The following is a 26,409-nucleotide window of genomic DNA, read 5'->3' on the forward strand; positions in this document are numbered from 1 at the left end:
TTTTCTATGCAGACGGCTAACTCCTGCATTAGGTATTTCAAGGTTCACATACTTTATACACACATTTACATACTCGACGACATATCTTCACACTGTTAGGACATCTAGTAGGCTATATAGTTGTTATAAGTGACTTACTTATTTTCATATGTACTGACAAAGAGTCTTGCTTATTTTCTTTATACTGACGTATTATAATTTCCAGTATTTAGTTCTCATCAGTTCTGCTTATGATACGTTAATTGTTTTAACTATAATTAATATCAGTTTTCTGTAAATGAGAGGCAAGTGTATTGTTATTTGTGTCACTGATAAGATAACCCAGTAGCCACTTCATGGATAAATTTTCAAAGTTATGGTCAGAGGACATTGCTGATTTAGCGGAGCTTTTTGCTGGCGATTCACATATAGATGATAAACGTCACGTTTCTACTGCAGAGGTTACATTAGGGGGTAGCCAGAAGCACAGTTAGATGATTCTGTCAAGAGTAGTGAGGATCTTATAGAGAAGTCATTTGACGATTTAAATCGTAGAACTCTACGATCTGGTAATCAGTATAGTACCTCGCCTGATAATTCACAGGCTGTTCCTTCTCCTCTTCCGAGTTACAGTGTGTCAACTATCTTGGCGTTACCTGCCCCTTTGACGGAGCCTTCAGTTAGGAATAAGCTCGGTAGAATGACTGCTTCTAACACTAATACAGCTTCTTCTAGAGCTAATATGGCTGCTTCTAACGCGAATATGTCCACTAACCCCGCGAATTGTTTCATGTGATTCCACGTGGTGATCAGGTACGTGATTTTACTGGTCAGGATGATTACAGAATCACGCAATTCATCCGTGCATGCGAAAATACAATGTGCATTGTCCATCTTACGGATGATTGTGAGAAGAAAGCGTTCGTTCGTTCCCATATCCCGCAGAATTCCTTTGCAAGTACGCACCTGAATGCGTATGGACTGGTGAACCCCGATTATGAGAAGTTTAAACGGGTTCTAATTGGTATTTTCGAGTCTGGGTCCCACTTGGGTCAGTCGCAATGGATCTTTCGCTGGCTTGATCGATTAGCTCCGGCTCACGCAGAATCCCCGATGGGGGCTGTCTCTATTGCTGGAGAGGTCAGACAAGACATGGAAGCAACTTTCCGCGGATAGCAGTGGTACGACGACGAGGGTAAGATGTCCGCAGAAAACTGGAAACTTTTATTGAGTTGGTTAGTTTTCTTTTGGCAGTTCGTCGCCCCATCTATGGTCGAGCCCAGGAAGTGGAATTTGTTCCGCCTACTGTTATGGTGGATCACGCTAACAAGCTGGCACCTAAGATCACTGGACCTCTGACAGCATGTACTGTACTTCCCAGGCTATGGCGCCTCCCCCGGTAGCGCAAATGCAGCCGTTGGCTCCGATCGCACCTCAACACCAGGGTTACAAGCATCGACGATCTTTGAGGTGTACCCATTGTAATAAGAGGGGTCATACGATTGATGATTGTTATCAGCTCCAGGGTGGTGGTGTTAGAGTACCGGAGAGAACCCATCCCCCTACAGGCGCTAGGCAGAAGCAGGGAGCGCCAAGGACGTACACGTAGGCAGCTAAGACTACGTCTCCACCTGGCCAAAGATCAGGATCGTGGTGTGCATTTCACCGGTCAGCATCTCACAGGTCAGATGAGTGTGACATTATGATAAAGGCCAGGGGCGTGGACTCTGGAGTACCCCCGGTAACACAGCAGCGTAAAGCGTGTCGTTACCAGGATAAGAATTCGGGGGTAAGGCCAGCACCTGTTAAAAAACGAGGAAGGATAGGTCCATTGGTGCCTACTTCCCACAACACTTCTGTGGCAGCCTCATTAGTTGCAGCGCTCAGTAAAGCGAAAGTGTTGTCCGTACCGGTGAGAGTGGATGATATCAGATTGGCTCTGGATATTGATACGGGTGCATGCGCAAATGTTTTAGCCTTGACATCCTATCAGGAGTTACAACGTAGATTTCCTCACCGTGATTTACTATGGAGACCTACTGACGCTGATCTCGAGGGAGTTTCCGGCACGCAGCTGAGTATTGCAGGAATGGTGACCTTACCGCTAAGATTTTCAAGACGTGGTTCTCCCTTCTATGCAGACTTTTATGTAGTCCAGCAATTTAATTTGACAGCTGAAGGATTGATTGGTCTCCCAACACTGAGAACGAATTGTATAGATGTTCGTCCGCGTAATAATGCTATTACGTTTAAGGGTGTTTCCTACAACGCTATGCGTCATTCTGCACCATTGCTCACTGCAACGTCGAAAGTGTTGTCCACCGTTCCCATTCGGAGGAAGGCGGATAATATGTCAAAGCGAGCCCCAGACCTCACACCCTCACTTTCCCAGCGTGATTATAGCAGCAAGAGTTGGAAGATTGTACCTGCAGTATTGAAAAGTACTCTCCACTATTAGAATGAGGAATTCACCAAGGCCACTGTGGAATTACCTGACGTTTATACGGGGACTGATGTTGTATGTCTCCCGGAAACATGCAAGGTAAAGGGTTTGTGGTGCGAATCGACGTTGAGCACGATACGACCTGGTGGTTTGACAGACGTTCTAGTTTTGAACAGAACAGGCGTTCAGAGGATATTGAAGAAAGGATGTTATTTGTGTGATTTTCTGGTATATCACAACAATGTTGAATTACAGCTTACGCAATTCCCAATTGGTAGCATTGTTTCTCAATCCCAACAGACTAGGCAGGAGAGGATAGATTAAATAGCGCCACATGTTAAGGTGATGGATCATCCTCAGGGCAAGACACGCCTCTTAGAGCTGCTTGCTGACTACAGACATATTGTAGCCTTGCCAAGGGAAAAGCTAGGACAGACAGATTTAACGTTCCATCACATATCATTAAAGGAGGGCACAAATCCTATCTATGTACCAGCTTACCGACTACCACATAGCCAGCGCGCTGTAGTTCAGGATATGGTCCAAGATATGTTGGATGAGAATGTTATTACGCATTCTAAGTCCCCTTTCAATAGCTCTTTATTCCTAGTCCCAAAGAAGGATGGTGGTTGGCGCCCAGTTATCGATTTTAGGCGCGTTAATGAATGTACGATCCCGGATAGGTACCCTATGCCTGTCTTGAGTGATATATTGCAGTCCTTAGGCAAGGATAATGCTGTATTTAGCAACTTAAATTTGCTTAGTGGGTATTGGCAAATACCATTCGATGAGAAATCCCGAGAGGTTACAGCGTTTAGCACACCCCTGGGCCACTTCAAATTTCTACGGATGCCTTTTGGCCTCAGGAATGCCCCACTGACATTTCAAAGAACGATCAACACCCTGTTTGCCGGATTGATAGGTTTCACAGTCTGCGCTTATTTGGATGATCTAACAGTAGTCAGTAAGGATGTTGATACCCATCTGATTAAACTGCGTGAAGTGTTAGAAAAACTTTCCACAGCAGGTCTTAAGATTAAACTTTCGAAATGTGAGTTTTTAAAATCCAGAATCCATTTCCTTGGTCATGTAGTTGACGGTGACGGCATTCATACAGTTGATGATAAAGTTGAAGCTGTATCTCAGTTTCCACGTCCTGCATCGGTTGATCAAGTGCGTAGTGTTCTTGGTTTATCTGGATATTATCGTTCTTTTATTAAGAACTATGCAACATTGGCATCACCCCTAACAAGGTTGCTCAAGAAAGATGCAATGTTTGTGTGGGATGCTGAACACGAAAATAGTTTTGCGGCATTGAATATAGCGCTTACCAATGCCCCTGTTCTGGTATTCCCTGACTACACTCAAGCTTTCACTCTGTGTACTGACGTTTCTGGACAAGGAATCGGAGCTGTACTCATGCAAGTGGATTCGAGAAACACGTTATTCAGTAACGCATTTGGAGACGTTAGCTGTTGTGTGGGCACTGAAGAAGTTTAAGGACATTATCTTTAGTTATAAGATAACTGTGTTTACGGATCATGCCGCAGTGACTGAACTGTTCCATGGCAGAAACTTATCAGGCAAATTGGCACGCTGGTATCTGACAATTCAGGAATTTGACCCCTAGTTTAGGCTATTTACCGGGAAGGGCGAATGTTGTCGCCGACGCTTTGTCTAGAAATATTGCACCAGTGATGCCTGTGTCAACGTTCACTCTTTCATAACTGGAGGATGAGCAACAACGCGACCCGTTATGGGCAGCATTCATTTTTGCGTTAGAATCGGGAGAGGATATTAAACTCCCCAAATTAATTCTTCCCTTAAGTCAGTTTGAATTACGACATAACATACTCCATTTATCGAAAAAGACGCCCGAGGGGCGTTTATTCTAAATAACAATAATTTGAATGAGCAGCTAAAAAGAATAACTCACACCCTGGTCACCAGTAACTCTGTCTATGAGTGCCGTCACGTCACGGTGATTGCCCGTGCCAACTATGTGGTCGTAGTAGCATTATACCAATTCCAGCTATGAGGCTATATATATCTCAACAGTCCATATACATGCGGACTTCCATATACAAACAATACCTCGCTAGTAAGGAATCGAAACCTGGACCTCTGCTACTACGACCGCATAATTGGCACGAGCAATCCCAGATGGAAGTTCACGTTGCTTAAAAATAAGACGAATAAACAGGCTTTGTATGAAATAAAATAAAACCTAGGATTACATTTGTGTCCTTGTGGCGCGGTGGTAGCGATCCTTCTTCACGCACAAAGGTCAAGGGTTCGATTCCCGACTAGTGAGGCATTGTTGAGCGATGGCCAGGTTTCTAAGGCCCTCTTCGCGGAGAGCGATGATGCAACCGCGTTGACTTAGGAGGTTGTCTTGATGGTTCATAACGATGGGTATTGGAGGTTAGCGGTGATTGGCTGTTTCTTTATTCTGTGATTGGTTCACGCTGATGTGAGATGCCTCTGTTCCATAGCAAACCAGATAATAGAAAATCAAACAAATATGATTTTAATTTCATAAGTTCGTGACCGTTGCATGAAATACTGGGTATCACTTGTATTTGTGTTCTCATCATAAATGCCTCATAGAAATGAGAGGATACATTATTCTACTCTGTAAATTGTTTGTAGTGATTCGATTGCCAGAGAAGGAATTGGGTGGTGGAGGCAGGGAGGGTATAGGGGAGTGGGTGGGTAGTCGAAGGTTCAGTCGAAGGTTCCTCCAGCACCTTCGCCCAGGGCTGCCGTCGCGTCCAGTGCATAACATAGAACTTTATTATTTAAAATCTTTAAACAACAGCTTTGCATTACAAATTGTAACTTTGATAATAATAAGATTAATAATAATAATAATATTAATAATAATAATAATAATAATAATATGATAATAATTATAATAATAATAATAATAATAATAATAATAAAAATAATAATAATAATAATAATAATAATAATAATAATAATAATAATATTTTTTATCCATTTCACCCAACTGTTTGACACAATTAAACCATGTGGTTTGCTGATTCTATACCGGACAGCGGCCAACTGAACTACTTTTGTTCACATCAAGTTTGTATTTCAATAAATATGTGGTGCCAACTTCCTGATTGTTTTGATTGATAATTATTAATCCCTTCAGTACGACGTCTTCTTATCTATTTTATTCTGGCTACCGCCAGACGATTTTATTTAGCTGGGGAAGTTCCATCTCGTAGTCAAGGGTTTAAACAAAGCTTCACTGCTTCTACTATATATAGATTCAAACATATCCATAATTCATATGCTCACAAATGTCCGCTTTTGCATAAATTCATCCCCCCTATCAACCTACTGTAGATTTAGTATTTTTAATTGGCTAGTGTCAAATGATTACACTCACTTTAGGAAACCCCGTCGGTATTATCAAAGCGATATTCTGCGATGTAATCTCTCCCAACTGATATACTGTACATTTTCCGTCCTCATCCCCAGTATTCCCCTCCCCTCAGAAAGACACCTACCCTACATACCCCACCTTTCTCCCTCCTGCTCACTCGCTCACTAGCGAATGCCTCGTATTCACACTTCAGAGTCTCGGGGCTCGTACCTCAGGAGAGAGAAAATTGGCACCGCAAAGTGGTAAAGTCAGGAGTGGAGCCAACTGTACTTCCTCATATTCGTCCAGCATGTCACCTTGGCGAGTTTGAAGCTGTGTTGTTCTCTTGTGTTGGGGCATGTGTCATCCCGAAAAAATCCCTTTCAAGATTTAGAATATTTCTATGAGATCCTCCCTATGCATCTCGTCTGAAGAATTATTAGTCTTAACGCCTTCATTCGACTAGGGTAATCGAGGCGATTCACTTCAGGAATAATCTAGTTGCTTTGCGATGCACCCTCTCTAGGGATACAGTATTATATCTTTCCGAGGGTACGTTCTCCATAGCTGAATACAATAATCCAGGCTTAGAAAGGTGAAACATCATTTGTTTATCTTTTTATTCGAAATTACGACTTATAATTCCAAAAGTTTATTTGGTTTTATCATTGTTGTCCCTCCCCCCCATTTTTGGTAGTGCTGCTTTCAGTGATTGGTCTATCTCGACGACTAGAACTATTTCCTTACCGACCTGCGCGTGTAGTAGTGAACTCGTTCATTGAGCAAAACGCACCCACGAGAACAAGGAGCGCTTAAAATTGGACCTTAACAACTATTATTAACAAACATGGAAATACACAAACCTGGTTCACCGGGTTGTCCAATTTTACCATCTCTTCCCTCACCCATGACTCCTCTATCACCCTTGTAGCCCGGCGGTCCTCGTTCACCTGCTGGGCCAGGTGGACCAGCAGCACCTGGGTAGCCGGTGTAGCCGCGTTGTCCCGTCTCACCATTAGGTCCAGGAGCACCTGAAACATACAACTATTAATTAGAGCCAACTCATCAAAAGTGTTCATACCAAAAATCAAACTATTATTTTTCTTCTAAATTTTCAGTGTAAAAATGGAAATATTTTAGTCATATATCTTAGAAATATTTTTACGAGAGTTTTACAAACAACTGTCAGTAATTGTAAGTAAGGAAACATGTATGCAGTAAGCATCTCAACAAATGAAACTTTCAAAATGCAAAATTTATGTATAATACAAATTTTCTGATACACTTAGCTGGCAGGGACCGAGAAGCAGGGCCAATAAATTAGTAAATTATGTTATCCTTTATGGCGTGAAGCTATTAACATGGGTAGTAGTTTAATATACAATACGCTGCATGCTTATTAAATGTGGTGGTATAATATACGACACGCTTAATACTTATTATTTTTTTTCTTATAATTTTCGCCACTTATCAGCTTACTAACCGTTCGGCCGCTTTGTCTATCCGGTGATTAGTGCAGGAGGAAACCGGAGACCAAGAAATCATTTACGTCTGGTAGGGGGTCACACTAGATAACACCCTTCTCACGTGTGTCCGGGCCGAGGATCGAAACTTTGACGTGCCGAGGATCGAACCTTTGACGTATTAGTGAGAGATATGCACGTTATCGCTATATAACCAACACTTATGCTGCGCACTTATTATGTGTAGTGGTGTAACATACAACAATCTGCATATTTTTTATTTGATCCAATTTAATTTACTACGCTTCTCTCCTTACTGTGTCAGCTTGTGTGAGGCAAATGTACATTATATCCTGCAATACACGTGAACAATAACACCAGACACAGTGCTTCCTGCTACACACGTAAAAAATAACACCAGACACAGTGCTTCCTGCTGTAATTAGGAAAGAACTTATTGATGAGTTTGACGCAAGCAGACTAGTGCAAACAGGCACTAGTCGATCCATAGGTTACCATGATGAGATGTATCAAGTGAAACATGTATATGGAGCAAGTAACAAGATCACTAGATTACAAGATGTTGTAACCGCTAGATTAAGGTTAGGATATAAGTACCTTTGGCAGTATGTTCTTCAAGCAGAAGTAAACAAAACTAAATGTAAAGTGTGTGGCCATACTGTGTGAAGATAGAACCTTTTAGGGACAGGTCCAAGCACACTGTGTGTGAAATGGCACAACACTTCATCACTAATGGCAAGATAGCCGACATATTAAGATTGTATCCACTTTTTTGCACTTAATAACTATATCAATTCTCATGTACAGAACCAAATACACAATGTGCTTGAATACCTCCCACGTAAATGTGAATAACAAAGTGTGAGGCCAGACATACTGCCTCACACGCCTGTTCTCACGCATTTGTGAATAAGTTACCCTTTATGTATAGAACTAAACAAATAATGTAAATGAAATACTGTGTAACATTCAGTGCCATAATATCCTGACAACGGGGGTTAATTATTATGACCCTTTGTAAACTCTACTCTGTAATCCTTTTGCGCTACCGCTCACAGGATGAGTGTGGGGTGCACAATAAAGTAGCCGCTGCAAGCGGCAAAATCAAAATCAATCCTGCTACACACGTGAACAATAACACCAGACACAGTGTTTCCTGCTACACACGTGAACAATAACACCAGACACAGTGTTTCCTGCTACACACGTGAACAATAACACCAGACACAGTGTTTCCTGCTACACACGTGAACAATAACACCAGACACAGTGCTTTCCTGCTACACACGTGAACAATAACACCAGACACAGTGTTTGCCACACACGTGAACACAACACTAACACACTACACACATGTGTTTCCTGCTACACAAACAACACCAGACACAGTGCTGTACACACGTGAACAATACCACACGTGACACAACGTAACACCAGACACAGTGCTTCTGCTACACACGTGAACAAACACCAGACACAGTGCTTTCCTGCTACACACGTGAACAATAACACCAGACAGTGCTTCTTGCTACACGTGAACACACAGACACAGTGCTTCCTGCTACACACGTGAACAATAACACCAGACACAGTGCTTCCTGCTACATATGTGAACAATAACACAAGACACAGTGCTTCCTGCTACACACGTGAACAATAACACCAGACACAGTGCTTCTTGCTACACACGTGAACAATAACACCAGACACAGTGTTTCCTGCTACACACGTGAACAATAACACCAGACACAGTGCTTCTTGCTACACACATGAACAATAACACCAGACACAGTGTTTCCTGCTACGCACGTGAACAATAACACCAGACACAGTGCTTCTTGCTACACACGTGAACAATAACACCAGACACAGTGTTTCCTGCTACACACGTGAACAATAACACCAGACACAGTGCTTCTTGCTACACACATGAACAATAACACCAGACACAGTGCTTCCTGCACGCACGTGAACACTAACACCAGACACAGTGCTTTTGCTACCAACTAACACCAGACACAGTGCTTCCTGCTACACAGAACACTAACACCAGACACAGGCTTCCTTCACGTGAACACAACACCAGACACAGTGCTTCATACACGTGAACACTAACACCAGACACAGTGCTTCCTGCTACACAACATAACACACCAGACACAGTGCTTCTTGCTACACATGAACAATAACACCAGACACAGTGCTTCCTGCTGCACATATGTGAACAATAACACTGACAGACCCACACACGTCTCTTTACGTGAAACACCAGACACAGTGCTTCTTGCTACACATGTGAACACTAACACCAGACACAGTGTGACACATGTGACACTAACACCAGACACAGTGCTACACTACTGCAATACACATGTGTGAACAATAACACCAGACACAGTGCTTGCTACACGAACAATAACACCAGACACAGTGTTTGCTACACATGTGAACACTAACACCAGACACAGTGCTTCCTGCTACACACATGAACAATAACACCAGACAGTGCTTTGACACATGTGAACAACACACAGACACAGTGCTTCCTGCTACACACGTGAACAATAACACCAGACACAGTGCTTCCTGCTACACACGTGAACAATAACACCAGACACAGTGCTTCCTGCTACACATGTGAGCAATAGCACCAGACACAGTGCTTCCTGCTACACACGTGAACAATAACACCAGACACAGTGCTTCCTGCTACACACGTGAACAATAACACCAGACACAGTGCTTCCTGCTACACACGTGAACAATAACACCAGACACAGTGCTTCCTGCTACACATGTGAGCAATAGCACCAGACACAGTGCTTCTTGCTACACACGTGAACAATAACACCAGACACAGTGTTTCCTGCTACATATGTGAACAATATCACCAGACACAGCGCTTCCTGCTACAAACGTGAACAACAACACCAGACACAGTGCTTCCTGTTACACACGTGAACAATAACACCGGACGCAGTGCTTCCTGCTACACATGTGAAAAAAACCAGACCCGGTGCTTCCTGCTACACACGTGAACAATAACACCAGACACAGTGCTTCCTGTTACACACGTGAACAATAACACCAGACAGTGCTTCTTGCTACGCACGTGAACAATAACACCAGACACGTTGCTTCCTGCTACATACGTGAACAATAACACCAGACAAAGTGCTTCCTGCTTCAAATGTGAACAAAAACACCAGACACAGTGTTTACTGCTACACATGTGAACAATAACACCAGTCACAGTGCTTCCTGCTGCACATGTGAACAATAACATCAGACACAATGCTCCCTGCTACACATGTGAACAAAAAAAAAACAGACACGGTGCTTCCTGCTACACAAAGGAGTGTTAGTTACAAGACTAGCGAGGTCATCCTAAAACTGTATCTTGCTCTTGTGAGACCACACCTGGATTACGCAGTTCAGTTCTGGTCACCGTATTACAGAATGGATATAGAATCCTTGGAAAGAATTCTGAGGAGAATGACAAGACTAATCCCGGGCATTAGGAACCTTGAGTATAGAGGCAGGTTAAAGCATCTTAATTTGCACTCCCTCGAGAGACGTAGAGCGAGGGGCGACCTGATAGAGGTGTATAAGTGGAAGGCAGGGCTAAACAAAGGGGACATTACAAAGGTACTCAAACTATCCAACCAGGAGCGAACTCGTAACAATGGTTTTAAATTAGACAAATTTAGATTTAGGCGCGAAATAGGTAAGCACTGGTTTGGAAACAGAGTAGTGGATGAATGGAACAAGTTACCAAATATCATCATTAACTCGAATACACTGGATAGCTTCAAACATAGGTTGGATGCTTATATGAGCAATAGGGCTTGGGTGTAAACGGGACAGCCCAGTATGGGCCAATAGGCCCGCTGCAGTTTCCACCATTCTTATGTTCTTATATTCTTACATGTGAACAATAACACCAGACACACGCGTGAACAATAACACCAAACACACGCATGAACAATAACAGTAGACATACGCGTGAACAAAAACACTAGACACACGCATGAACAATAACACTAGACACACGCATGAACAATAACACTAGAGACACGAGAACAATAACACTAGACACTCACGTGACAAATAATACTAGACATACACATGAACAGAATCAGGTGTTCATGTACACACATAGCACAGCACTGAGTGATATAAAGATGATGCTAAGATATTTGGAAGACGATGGATATTGCATGTCTTAATTGTATGACATAAAACCGATTAAAATTCACTTCGAGAGTAAAATATTTAACTCTTTAGAAGACAGGGATTCCCTTCAGCTGAATAAAATTGTCTGGCATTACCAAGAATAAAATACCTAAGGGATACTTTGCGATCTAAAGGGTTAAAAATATTCACTGATTCTATCCACCATCTTAATTTTCGATATTAAGTGTAGTCGTTAAAAACAAATCTCATTTAGTTGTTTAATTCTTGGTAAAGATTTTTATCCTGCTCAGCATATAAACAACAACAGTCTAGCCATTCATGCAACTGTCGTTCAGTGTATTTTGGAACAGCAGTGTAGACACTCACACAACTGTTGTTTAGTGTATGTTAGAACAGCAATATAGACACTCACACAACTATTGTTCAGTGTATGTTAGAACAGCAGTGTAGACACTCATACAACTGTTGTTCAGTGTATGTTAGAACAGCAGTGTAGACACTCATACAACTGTTGTTCAGTGTATGTTAGAACAGCAGTGTAGAAACTCACACAACTGTTGTTCAGTGTATGTTAGAACAGCAGTGTAGACACTCATACAACTGTTGTTCAGTGTATGTTAGAACAGCAGTGTAGAAACTCACACAACTGTTGTTCAGTGTATGTTAGAACAGCAGTGTAGAAACTCACACAACTATTGTTCAGTGTATGTTAGAACAGCAGTGTAGAAACTCACACAACTGTTGTTCAGTGTATGTTAGAACAGCAGTGTAGACACTCACACAACTGTTGTTCAGTGTATATTAGAACAGCAGTGTAGACACTCACACAACTGTTGTTCAGTGTATGTTAGAACAGCAGTGTAGACACTCATACAACTGTTGTTCAGTGTATGTTAGAACAGCAGTGTAGAAACTCACACAACTGTTGTTCAGTGTATGTTAGAACAGCAGTGTAGACACTCATACAACTGTTGTTCAGTGTATGTTAGAACAGCAGTGTAGACACTCACACAACATTTGTTCAGTGTATGTTAGAACAGCAGTGTAGACACTCACACAACTGTTGTTCAGTGTATGTTAGAACAGCAGTGTAGAAACTCACACAACTGTTGTTCAGTGTATGTTAGAACAGCAGTGTAGACACTCATACAACTGTTGTTCAGTGTATGTTAGAACAGCAGTGTAGACACTCACACAACTGTTGTTCAGTGTATGTTAGAACAGCAATATAGACACTCACACAACTATTGTTCAGTGTATGTTAGAACAGCAGTGTAGACACTCATACAACTGTTGTTCAGTGTGTGTTAGAACAGCAGTGTAGACACTCGTACAACTGTTGTTCAGTGTATGTTAGAACAGCAGTGTAGACACTCATAGACTGATGTTCAGTGTATGTTAGAACAGCAGTGTAGACACTCGTACAACTGTTGTTCAGTGTATGTTAGAACAGCAGTGTAGACACTCACACAACTGTTGTTCAGTGTATGTTAGAACAGCATGGTAGACGCTCATACAACTGTTGTTCAGTGTATGTTAGAAGAGCAGTGTAGACACTCGTACAACTGTTGTTCAGTGTATGTTAGAACAGCAGTGTAGACACTCACACAACTGTTGCTTAGTGTATGTTAGAACAGCAGTGTAGACACTCATATAACTGTTGTTCAGTGTATGTTAGAACAGCAGTGTAGACGCTCATACAACTGTTGTTCAGTGTATGTTAGAACAGCAGTGTAGACACTCACACAGCTGTTGTTCAGTGTATGTTAGAACAGCAGTGTAGACACTCACGTTGTTCAGTGTATGTTAGAACAGCAGTGTAGACACTCACGTTGTTCAGTGTATGTTAGAATAGCAGTGTAGACACTCACAACTGTTGTTCGGTGTATGTGTTAGACAGCCCAGTGTAGACACTCACACAACTGTTGTTCAGTGTATGTTAGAACAGCAGTGTAGAAACTCACACAACTGTTGTTCAGTGTATGTTAGAACAGCAGTGTAGACACTCACACAACTGTTGTTCAGTGTATGTTAGAACAGCAGTGTAGACACTCACACAACTGTTGTTCAGTGTATGTTAGAACAGCAGTGTAGACACTCACACAACTGTTGTTCAGTGTATGTTAGAACAGCAGTGTAGACACTCACACAACTGTTGTTCAGTGTATGCTAGAACAGCAGTGTAGACACTCATACAACTGTTGTTCAGTGTATGTTAGAACAGCAGCGTAGACACTCATACAACTGTTGATTTCGGTTTGTGTTGAACAGCAGTGCTTAGACACTCATACAGCTGTTGTTCCAGTGTATGTTTACAGAGAGCAGCAGTGTAGACACTCCACACACAACTGTTGTTCAGTGTATGTTAGAACAGCAGTGTAGACACTCACACAACTGTTGAAATTTCAGTGTATCATTGAGAACAGCAGTGTAGACACTCACACAACTGTTGTTTAGTGTATGTTAGAACAGCAGTGTAGACACTCATACAACTGTTGTTCAGTGTATGTTTGAACAGCAGTGTAGACACTCACACAACTGTTGTTTAGTGTATGTTAGAACAGCAGTGTAGACACTCATACAACTGTTGTTCAGTGTATGTTAGAACAGCAGCGTAGACACTCATACAACTGTTGTTCAGTGTATGTTAGAACAGCAGTGTAGACACTCACACAACTGTTGTTCAGTGTATGTTTGAACAGCAGTGTAGACACTCACACAACTGTTGTTCAGTGTATGTTAGAACAGCAGTGTAGACACTCACACAACTGTTGTTCAGTGTATGTTAGAACAGCAGTGTAGACACTCACACAACTGTTGTTTAGTGTATGTTAGAACAGCAGTGTAGACACTCATACAACTGTTGTTCAGTGTATGTTTGAACAGCAGTGTAGACACTCACACAACTGTTGTTTAGTGTATGTTAGAACAGCAGTGTAGACACTCATACAACTGATGTTCAGTGTATGTTAGAACAGCAGCGTAGACACTCATACAACTGTTGTTCAGTGTATGTTTGAACAGCAGTGTAGACACTCATACAACTGTTGTTCAGTGTATGATAGAACAGCAGTGTAGACACTCATACAACTGTTGTTCAGTGTATGTTAAAACAGCAGTGTAGACACTCATACAACTGTTGTTCAGTGTATGTTAGAACTGGAGTGTAGACACTCATACAACTGTTGTTCAGTGTATTTTAGAACAGCAGTGTAAACACTCACGTTGTTCAGTGTATGTTAAAACAGCAGTGTAGACACTCATACAACTGTTGTTCAGTGTATGTTAGAACTGGAGTGTAGACACTCAAACAACTGTTGTTCAGTGTATGATAGAACAGCAGTGTAAACACTCACGTTGTTCAGTGTATGTTAGAACAGCAGTGTAGACACTCACACAACTGTTGTTCAGTGTATGTTAGAACAGCAGTGTAAACACTCACGTTGTTCAGTGTATGTTAGAACAGCAGTGTAGACACTAATATAACTGTTGTTCAGTGTATGTTAGAACAGCAGTGTAGACACTCATACAACTGTTGTTCAGTGTATGTTAGAACAGCAGTGTAGACACTAAAACAACTGTTGTTCAGTGTGTGTTAGAACAGCAGTGTAGACACTCGTACAACTGTTGTTCAGTGTATTAGAACAGCAGTGTGATACCATACAACTGTTGTTCGCGTGTATGTTGTAGAACAGCAGTGTAGACACTCACACAACTGTTGTTTATGTATGTTAGAACAGCAGTGTAGACACTCACACAACTGTTGTTCAGTGTATGTTAGAACAGCAGTGTAGACACTCACACAACTGTTGTTCAGTGTATGTTAGAACAGCAGTGTAGACACTCATACAACTGTTGTTCCGTGTATGTTAGAACAGCAGTGTAGACTCTCATACAACTGTTGTTCAGTGTATGTTAGAACAGCAGTGTAGACACTCACGTTGTTCAGTGTATGTTAGAACAGCAGTGTAGACACTCACACAACTGTTGTTCAGAGTATGTTAGAACAGCAGTGTAGACACTCACACAACTGTTGTTCAGTGTATGTTAAAACAGCAGTTTAGACTCTACATGTTTCAGTGTATGTTAGAACAGCAGTGTAGACACCTGCTACAACTGTTGTTCAGTGTATGTTAGAACAGAGTGTAGACACTCAAACAACTGTTGTTCAATGTATGTTGTGAACAGCAGTGTAAAACACTACGTTGTTCAGTGTATGTCAGAACAGCAGTGTAGACACTCACACAACTGTTGTTCAGTGTATGTTGGAACAGCAGTGTAGACACTCACACAACTGTTGTTCAGTGTATGTTAGAACAGCTGTGTAGACACTCAAACAACTGTTGTTCAGTTTATGTTAGAACAGCAGTGTAGACACTCATACAACTGTTGTTCAGTGTATGTCAGAACAGCAGTGTAGACACTCACACAACTGTTGTTCAGTGTATATTAGAACAGCAGTGTAGACACTCACGTGCTTCATTGTATGTTAGAACAGCAGTGTAGACACTCACGTTTTTCAGTGTATGTTAGAACTGAAGTGTAGACACTAATATAACTGTTGTTCAGTTTATGTTAGAACAGCAGTGTAGACACTCATACAGCTGTTGTTTAGTGTATGTCAGAACAGCAGTGTAGACACTCACACAACTGTTGTTCAGTGTATGTTAGAACAGCAGTGTAGACAATCACGTTGTTTAGTGTATGTTAGAACAGCAGTGTAGACACTCATACAACTGTTGTTCAGTGTATGTTAGAACAGCAGTGTAGACACTCACACAACTGTTGTTCAGTGTATGTTAGAACAGCAGTGTAGACAATCACGTTGTTCAGTGTATGTTAGAATAGCAGTGTAGACACTCATACAACTGTTGTTCAGTGTATGTTAGAACAGCAGTGTAGACACTCATACAACTGTTGTTCAGTGTATGTTAGAACAGCAGCGTAGACACTCAAACAACTGTTGTTCAGTGTACGTTAGAACAGCAGTGTAGACACTCACACAACTGTTGTTTAGTGTATATTAGAACAGCAGTGTAGACACTGACACAACTGTTGTTCAGTGTATGTTAGAACAGCAGCTTAGACACTCATATAACTGTTGTTCAGTGTATGTTAGAACAGCAGTGTAGACGCTCATACAACTGTTGTTCAGTGTATGTTAGAACAGCAGTGTAGACACTCACACAACTGTTGTTCAGTGTATGTTAGAACAGCAGTTTAGACACTTGTCCAACTGTTGTTCAGTGTATGTTAGAAGAGCAGTGTAGACACTCATATAACTGTTGTTCAGTGTATGTTAGAACAGCAGTGTAGACACTCATATAACTGTTGTTCAGTGTATGTTAGAACAGCAGTGTAGACACTCACACAACTGTTGTTCAGTGTATGTTAGAACAGCAGTGTAGACACTCACACAATTGTTGTTCAGTGTATGTTAGAACAGCAGTGTAGACACTCATATAACTGTTGTTCAGTGTATGTTAGAACAGCAGTGTAGACGCTCAAACAACTGTTGTTCAGTGTATGTTAGAACAGCAGTGTAGACACTCACACAATTGTTGTTCAGTGTATGTTAGAACAGCAGTGTAGACACTCACGCAACTGTTGTTCAGTGTATGCTAGAAGAGCAGTGTAGACACTCATATAACTGTTGTTCAGTGTATGTTAGAACAGCAGTGTAGACACTCATATAACTGTTGTTCAGTGTATGTTAGAACAGCAGTGTAGACACTCACAGAACTGTTGTTCAGTGTATGTTAGAACAGCAGTGTAGACACTCACACAACTGTTGTTCAGTGTATGTTAGAACAGCAGTGTAGACACTCACACAACTGTTGTTCAGTGTATGTTAGAACAGCAGTGTAGACACTCACACAACTGTTGTTCAGTGTATGTTAGAACAGCAGTGTAGACACTCATTCAACTGTTGTTCAGTGTTTGTTAGAACAGCAACTTAGACGCTCATACAACTGTTGTTCAGTGTATGTTAGAACAGCAGTGTAGACACTCACACAACTGTAGTTCAGTGTATGTTAGAACAGCAGTGTAGACACTTGTACAACTGTTGTTCAGTGTATGTTAGAAGAGCAGTGTAGACACTCCTATAACTGTTGTTCAGTGTATGTTAGAACAGCAGTGTAGACACTCACACAACTGTTGTTTAGTGTATGTTAGAACAGCAGTGTAGACCCTTGTACAAGTGTTGTTCAGTGTATGTTAGAACAACAGTATAGACACTCATTCAACTGTTGTTCAGTGTATGTTAGAACAGCAGTGTAGACACTCACACAACTGTTGTTTAGTGTATGTTAGAACAGCAGTGTAGACACTCATACAACTGTTGTTCAGTGTATGTTAGAACAGCAGTGTAGACACTTGTACAACTGTTGTTCAGTGTATGTTAGAAGAGCAGTGTAGACATTCGTACAACTGTTGTTCAGTGTATGTTAGAACAGTAGTGTAAAAATTACACACAACTGTTGTTCAGTGTATGTTAGAACAGCAGTGTAGAAATAACACACAACTGTTGTTCAGTGTATGTTAGAAAAGCAGTGTAGACACTCAAACAACTGTTGTTCAGTGTATGTTAGAACAGCAGTGTAGAACCTCACACAACTGTTGTTTAGTGTATGTTAGAACAGCAGTGTAGAAACTCACACAACTGTTGTTCAGTGTAAGTTAGAACAGCAGTGTAGACACTCATACAATTGTTGTTCAATGTATGTTATAATAGCAATGTAGACACTCATGCAACTGTTGTTCAGTGTATGTTAGAACAGCAGTGTAGACACTCATACAACTGTTGTTCAGTGTATGTTAGAACAGCAGTGTAGAAAGTCACACAACTGTTGTTCAGTGTATGTTAGAATAGCAGTGTAGAAACTCACACAACTGTTGTTCAGTGTATGTTAGAACAGCAGTGTAGACACTCATACAACTGTTGTTTAGTGTAACAAGAGTGTAAACACTCATACAACTGTCGTTCAGTGTATGTTAGAACAGCAGTGTAAACACTCATACAACTGTTGTTCAGTGTATGTTAGATCAGCAGTGTAGACACTCGTACAATTGTTGTTCAGTGTATGTTAGAACAACAGTGTAGACACTCATACAACTGTTGTCTGTGCGTATGTTAGGAACAGCAGTGTAGACACCACTAAGGCCAAACTGGTTGTTCAGTGTATGTTAGAACAGCAGCGTAGATTGACTCAAACAACTGTTGTTCAGCGTACGTTAGAACAGCAGTGTGTAGACACTCACAATCGTTGTTTAGTGTATATTAGAACAGCAGTGCAGACACTCGACACAACTGTTGTTCATGTATGTTAGAACAGCAGCTTAGGACACTCATATAACTGTTGTTCAGTGTATGTTAGAACAGTAGTGTAGACGCTCTCATACAACTGTGCTTGTTCAGTGTATGTTAGAACAGCAGGAAAGACACTCACACAACTGTTGTTCAGTGTATGTTAGAACAGCAGTTTGCATTAATTCTGTCCAACTGTTGTTCAGTGTATGTTAGAAGAGCAGTGTGTAGACACCTTCATATAACTGTTGTTCAGTGTATGTTAGGAACAGCAGTGTATTAATTCTCATATAACTGTTGTTCAGTGTATGTTAGAACAGCAGTGTAGACACTCACACAACTGTTGTTCAGTGTATGTTAGAACAGCAGTGTAGACACTCGGGCCACAATTGTTGTTCAGGTGTATGTTAGAAATGTTAGTGTAGACACTCATATAACTGTTGTTCGAAGTGTATGTTAACAGCAGTGTAGACGCTCAAACAACTGTTGTTCAGTGTAGTTAGAACAGCAGTGTAGACACTCACACAATTGTTGTTCAGTGAAGTGTGCCAGGAACAGCAGTGTAGACACCTCACGCAACTGTTGTTCAGTGTATGCTAGAAGAGCAGTAGACACCTCATATAACTGTTGTTCAGTGTATGCTAGAACAGCAGTGTAGACACCATATAACTGTTGTTCAGTGTATGTTGTAGAACAGTAGTAGACACTCGTTGGTAAACTGTTGTTCAGTGTATGTTAGAACAGCAGTGAGACACTCACACAACTGTTGTTCAGTGTATGTTAGAACAGCAGTGTAGACACTCACACAACTGTTGTTCAGTGTATGTTAGAACAGCAGTGTAGACACTCACACAACTGTCATTGTTGTTCAGTGTATGTTAGAAACAGCAGGAGACACTCATTCAACTGTTGTTCAGTGTTTGTTAGAACAGCACCGCAGACGCTCATACAACTGTTGTTCAGTGTATGCTAGAACAGCAGTGTGTAGACAATTCTGTACAACCGTTGTTCAGTGTATGTTAGAAGAGCAGTGTAGACACCCTATAACTGCTGTTCAGTGTATGTTAGAACACCAGTGCAGCATTAACTCACACAAACAACTGTTGTTTCTAGTGTATGTTAGAACAGCAGTGTGTGACACTTGGTACAAGTTGTTAGTGTATGTTAGGAACAACAGTATGTGACAGTCTATTCAACTGTTGTTCAGTGTATGTTAGGAACAGCAGTGTAGACACTCACAACTGTTAAGCCAGTGTATGTTAGAACAGCAGTGTAGACACCTGGCTACAACTGTTGTTCAGTGTATGTTAGGAACAGCAGTGTAGACACTTTGTACAACTGCTGTTCAGTGTATGTTAGAAGAGCAGTGTAGACATTCGTACAACTGTTGTTCAGTGTATGTTAGAAATGTAGTGTAAAATTACAATAATAACTGTTGTTCAGTGTATGTTAGAACAGCAGGTGAAATAACACACAACTGTTGTTCAGTGTATGTTAGAAAAGGTGTAGACACTCAAACAACTGTTGTTCAGTGTATGTTAGAACAGTAGTGTAGAACCTCACACAATCAAGTTGTTTAGTGTATGTTACAGAACAGTAGTGTAGAAAACTCACACAACTGTTGTTCAGTGTGCTAGATCAACAGTGTAGACACTCATACAATAGTGTAGACACTCATACAACTGTCGTTCAGTGTATGTTAGAACAGCAGTGTAGACACTCATACAATAGTGTAGCCACTCATACAACTGTCGTTCAGTGTATGTTAGATCAACAGTGTAGACACTCATACAATAGTGTAGCCACTCGTACAACTGTTGTTCAGTGTATGTTAGAACAACAGTGTAGACACTCGTACAACTGTTGTTCAGTGTATGTTAGAACAGCAGTGTAGACACTCGTACAACTGTTGTTCAGTGTATGTTAGAACAGCAGTGTAGACACTCATACAACTGTTGTTCAGTGTATGTTAGATCAGCAGTGTAGACACTCGTACAATTGTTGTTCAGTGTATGTTAGAACAACAGTGTAGACACTCATACAATAGTGTAGCCATTCATACAAATGTTGTTCAGTGTATGTTAGATCAACAGTGTAGACACTCGTACAATAGTGTAGCCACTCATACAACTGTTGTTCAGTGTATGTTAGAACAACAGTGTAGACACTCATACAATAGTGTAGCCACTCATACAACTGTTGTTCAGTGTATGTTAGAACAACAGTGTAGACACTCGTACAACTGTTGTTCAGTGTATGTTAGAACAACAGTGTAGACACTCATACAATAGTGTAGCCACTCATACAACTGTTGTTCAGTGTATGTTAGATCAACAGTGTAGACACTCATACAATAGTGTAGCCACTCGTACAACTGTTGTTCAGTGTATGTTAGAACAACAGTGTAGACACTCGTACAACTGTTGTTCAGTGTATGTTAGAACAGCAGTGTAGACACTCGTACAACTGTTGTTCAGTGTATGTTAGAACAGCAGTGTATACACTCATACAATAGTGTAGCCACTCGTACAACTGTTGTTCAGTGTATGTTAGAACAACAGTGTAGACACTCGTACAACTGTTGTTCAGTGTATGTTAGAACAGCAGTGTAGACACTCGTACAACTGTTGTTCAGTGTATGTTAGAACAACAGTGTAGACACTCATACAATAGTGTAGCCACTCATACAACTGTTGTTCAGTGTATGTTAGAACAACAGTGTAGACACTCATACAATAGTGTAGCCATTCATACAAATGTTGTTCAGTGTATGTTAGATCAACAGTGTAGACACTCGTACAATATTGTAGCCATTCATACAAATGTTGTTCAGTGTATGTTAGATCAACAGTGTAGACACTCATACAATAGTGTAGTCACTCGTACAACTGTTGTTCAGTGTATGTTAGATCAACAGTGTAGACACTCATACAATAGTGTAGCCACTCATACAACTGTTGTTCAGTGTATGTTAGAACAACAGTGTAGACACTCATACAATAGTGTAGCCACTCGTACAACTGTTGTTCAGTGTATGTTAGATCAACAGTGTAGACACTCGTACAATAGTGTAGCCATTCATACAAATGTAGTTCAGTGTATGTTAGATCAACAGTGTAGACACTCATACAATAGTGTAGACACTCGTACAACTGTTGTTCAGTGTATGTTAGATCAACAGTGTAGACACTTATACAATAGTGTAGCCATTCATACAACTGTTGTTCAGTGTATGTTAGAACAACAGTGTAGACACTCATACAATAGTGTAGCCACTCGTACAACTGTTGTTCAGTGTATGTTAGATCAACAGTGTAGACACTCGTACAATAGTGTAGCCATTCATACAAATGTAGTTCAGTGTATGTTAGATCAACAGTGTAGACACTCATACAATAGTGTAGACACTCGTACAACTGTTGTTCAGTGTATGTTAGATCAACAGTGTAGACACTCATACAATAGTGTAGCCACTCATACAACTGTTGTTCAGTGTATGTTAGATCAACAGTGTAGACACTCGTACAACTGTTGTTCAGTGTATGTTAGAACAACAGTGTAGACACTCATACAATAGTGTAGCCACTCATACAACTGTTGTTCAGTGTATGTTAGATCAACAGTGTAGACACTCATACAACTGTTGTTCAGTGTATGTTAGAACAACAGTGTAGACACTCATACAATAGTGTAGCCACTCGTACAACTGTTGTTCAGTGTATGTTAGATCAACAGTGTAGACACTCATACAATAGTGTAGCCACTCATACAACTGTTGTTCAGTGTATGTTAGAACAACAGTGTAGACACTCGTACAACTGTTGTTCAGTGTATGTTAGATCAACAGTGTAGACACTCATACAATAGTGTAGCCACTCATACAACTGTTGTTCAGTGTATGTTAGATCAACAGTGTAGCCACTCATACAACTGTTGTTCAGTGTATGTTAGAACAACAGTGTAGACACTCATACAACTGTCGTTCAGTGTATGTTAGATCAACAGTGTAGACACTCATACAATAGTGTAGCCACTCATACAACTGTTGTTCAGTGTATGTTAGATCAACAGTGTAGACACTCATACAATAGTGTAGCCACTCGTACAACTGTTGTTCAGTGTATGTTAGATCAACAGTGTAGACACTCATACAATAGTGTAGCCACTCATACAACTGTTGTTCAGTGTATGTTAGAACAACAGTGTAGACACTCGTACAACTGTTGTTCAGTGTATGTTAGATCAGCAGTGTAGACACTCATACAATAGTGTAGCCACTCATACAATTGTTGTTCAGTGTATGTTAGAACAACAGTGTAGACACTCATACAACTGTTGTTCAGTGTATGTTAGAACAACAGTGTAGACACTCATACAATAGTGTAGCCACTCATACAACTGTTGTTCAGTGTATGTTAGAACAACAGTGTAGACACTCATACAATAGTGTAGCCACTCATACAACTGTTGTTCAGTGTATGTTAGAACAACAGTGTAGACACTCATACAATAGTGTAGCCACTCATACAACTGTTGTTCAGTGTATGTTAGAACAACAGTGTAGACACTCGTACAACTGTTGTTCAGTGTATGTTAGATCAACAGTGTAGACACTCATACAATAGTGTAGACACTCATACAACTGTTGTTCAGTGTATGTTAGAACAACAGTGTAGACACTCATACAATAGTGTAGCCACTCATACAACTGTTGTTCAGTGTATGTTAGAACAACAGTGTAGACACTCGTACAACTGTTGTTCAGTGTATGTTAGATCAACAGTGTAGACACTCATACAATAGTGTAGACACTCGTACAACTGTTGTTCAGTGTATGTTAGATCAACAGTGTAGACACTCATACAATAGTGTAGCCACTCATACAACTGTTGTTCAGTGTATGTTAGAACAACAGTGTTGACACGCATACAATAGTGTAGCCACTCATACAACTGTTGTTCAGTGTATGTTAGAACAACAGTGTTGACACGCATACAATAGTGTAGCCACTCATACAACTGTTGTTCAGTGTATGTTAGAACAACAGTGTGGACATTGCTGTGAGGCCGCCCCCCATTTTTTTGTTAATCTGACTAATATCATGGGTATTTTGAGGCCATTTTGAGGCCATGTGCACTTAATATTAGGAGATATTCTGAGGTCAATAGTAATTACTTTTACTAAAGAAAATCGTCTGAGTACATTACTGCATTAAAGAAAAAGTAGTCGAATTTTCTGATGAAAAAGGGGGGTTGGGAACCTCTGGACCTCTCCTGGATCCGCCCGTGATCTGTTGTTTAGTGTATATTAGAACAGCAATGTAGACGCGTATACAACTGTTCAGTGTAAGAACAGTGTAGACACTATACAACAGTCACTGTTGTTTAGTGTATGTTGGAACATTTTGCAATCTGAATTAACATACAGTATTTCGAAATACTGTAGGTGAAATCGCATGTTAAATTTCCTGTTTTATTTAAGGTGTTCTTTGCTATCATAACATAGTAAAGATTTCCTAATATACTGTAGATTAGGTATGTTGAATAGGTTAAATAATGTCACGCTGAATAGCGATAATAACTGAAAAAGCGATTTTGTCAAATACTGTGCAGATATCTTTTTTTCTTTTACTCCTACAACTTAATGGAAACTAATTTGCTTATCATAATATATGCCCTATTTCATTTAAGGAGCTGCTTCCCATCATTGGTTAGCCAAATTATACCCAAAGTTGGTTTACACTATGTAGCACGGCGTGAAGCGATTCAAAAGTTCCCCACTCGTACAGGGTCCATTGCCCGTTATAATAATGAATCAGTATTTGCGTCTGCGCATAGTTGTTTACCGCGCTTACGCTTAGAGGAAATGTTTATGCATATTTTTAAAGGAGATGCTGTTTTCACTGAAAAACATATACTGCATTTATTAATTATTTTATATTTTGATCATGCGGCATAATATATTATCACTATACTATGTGTATTTCAAATCGCAGTGATGAATATTGACGACCATTAAATTAACGAGATGAAAATAATATCTTTACAACTAACAATAAATAATTAAGACCTTCACCCAGAAAACATAGTAAATAATTATTTTAGGTTTTGATCATGCAGCATAACATATTTTTATTATACTATGTGCATTTCAAATCACTGTAATGAATACCAACTGACTCCTGACTCGCATACACCTTTTCACATATCCGTTGAGACATTGTTACATAACTATTTGACAAATTTCATAACCGAATGACAGAACACATATCGAATGACAATCTAAAATAACTGTTCGTTCATGCTAACGGAAGTGATTGACATAAGTTATGAAGTTGACAGACGTGAACAATAAACCGACAGTCTACATATATATAGTTTGAGAATGTAACAACTGGAGAATGACATACCACCAACAGTTATTTTAGATTGTCATTCGATATGTGAAATTTGTCAAATAGTTATGTAATAATGTCTCAACGGATATGTGAAAAGGTGTATTAATGAGACGAAAATAATTTTACAACTACTAATAAATAATTAAGACCTGCACCCAGAAAACATGTTTATTGGTATATTATTATCGTTTCGGTCATGTAGCGAATTTTAGGAGTTTAAGTTTTAGAATCAGTAGTTTAGACATTTCCAAGACACTTTTTTCTATAGCGTTTTCTTCGGAAATGTATATTTTTCGAGTATTCTAATCGATAAAATTACCAACAATATTATTTGTTCAAAGTAGGCAGAGCTCTGAAGTAGAGGGGAAATGTGGAGTAAAATACTAAAAATAACACCAACTCCCTGTGGTGAATATGACTTGTAAAAATAATATTCGTGAATGAAAAAAATTTACCCACCCAACCTTAAGAGAAAACATACTATTTTCAATGTTGGTGAATTTTCTGGGGTAACGATGAAATACATTCAAGATTTGACTAGCTTTACGAAGGACTATTTTCGCGGGAAAAATCGGCAAAAAATGAATGTGTTACCAATTCTGTTGTACAAAAATGGGTATTATTATCGTTTCAGTCATCCAGCGAATTTTAGAATTTTAAGTTACCGCCGTTGGAGAGAGGTTTAGGTTAGGTTAGGTTAGGTTGAAATTATGTAGTCCGATGGTTTTTTTAAGTGTTTTTGAACGATTCTGACCTATTTCCAAATTGGTGGATAACCGATACGATAATTTTACCCAGAAATGGACAGGGTAATATCGGGTTAATATTTAGAAGTTGCTAACACCTACTTATATACTGAGTCATATAGAGAGGAAGAGAGAAAAAAAACATAGAAAATAATTTATACTATCGCGTTTCCGTAGGAAATTTATATTTTTCGAGTATTTTAACCGATAAAATTACCCACAATATTAGTTGTTCAAAGTGGGCAGGGCTTTGAAGTAGAGGGAAAATGTGGGGTAAAATACTAAAAATTCACCAAACAAACCCTTGACAATTTTACCCAGAAGTGTGCTGGAACCGGTTCAGTTACGTTCGCCCGAACCGGTTGTTAAATTTTGATTGGATCATCGAACCGTTTGCTACGTTTTAACAAATATTTAACAATCAGTAGAAATTTATCTTGAAATCTCCAGACAAGCCCTTATTTTCCTTACTATT

General features: G+C 40.1%; 1 protein-coding gene across 1 annotated transcript in view; it reads right to left on the reverse strand.

The window, feature by feature from the left end:
* Positions 1 to 26,409, reverse strand: part of LOC121867234 (collagen alpha-1(IX) chain-like) — a gene marked incomplete at its 5' end in the record, with an annotated part of 213,025 nt that overhangs the window by 42,128 nt on the left and 144,488 nt on the right. The window contains one exon of the mRNA XM_042367086.1: positions 6,665 to 6,832. Coding sequence (XP_042223020.1) covers positions 6,665 to 6,832 — 168 coding nt within the window. The remainder of the gene's footprint in view (positions 1 to 6,664; positions 6,833 to 26,409) is intronic.

The sequence above is a fragment of the Homarus americanus genome, unplaced genomic scaffold (genome assembly GCF_018991925.1).
Source record: "Homarus americanus isolate GMGI-L3 unplaced genomic scaffold, GMGI_Hamer_2.0 scaffold6317, whole genome shotgun sequence".
Lineage (NCBI taxonomy): Eukaryota > Metazoa > Arthropoda > Malacostraca > Decapoda > Nephropidae > Homarus > Homarus americanus.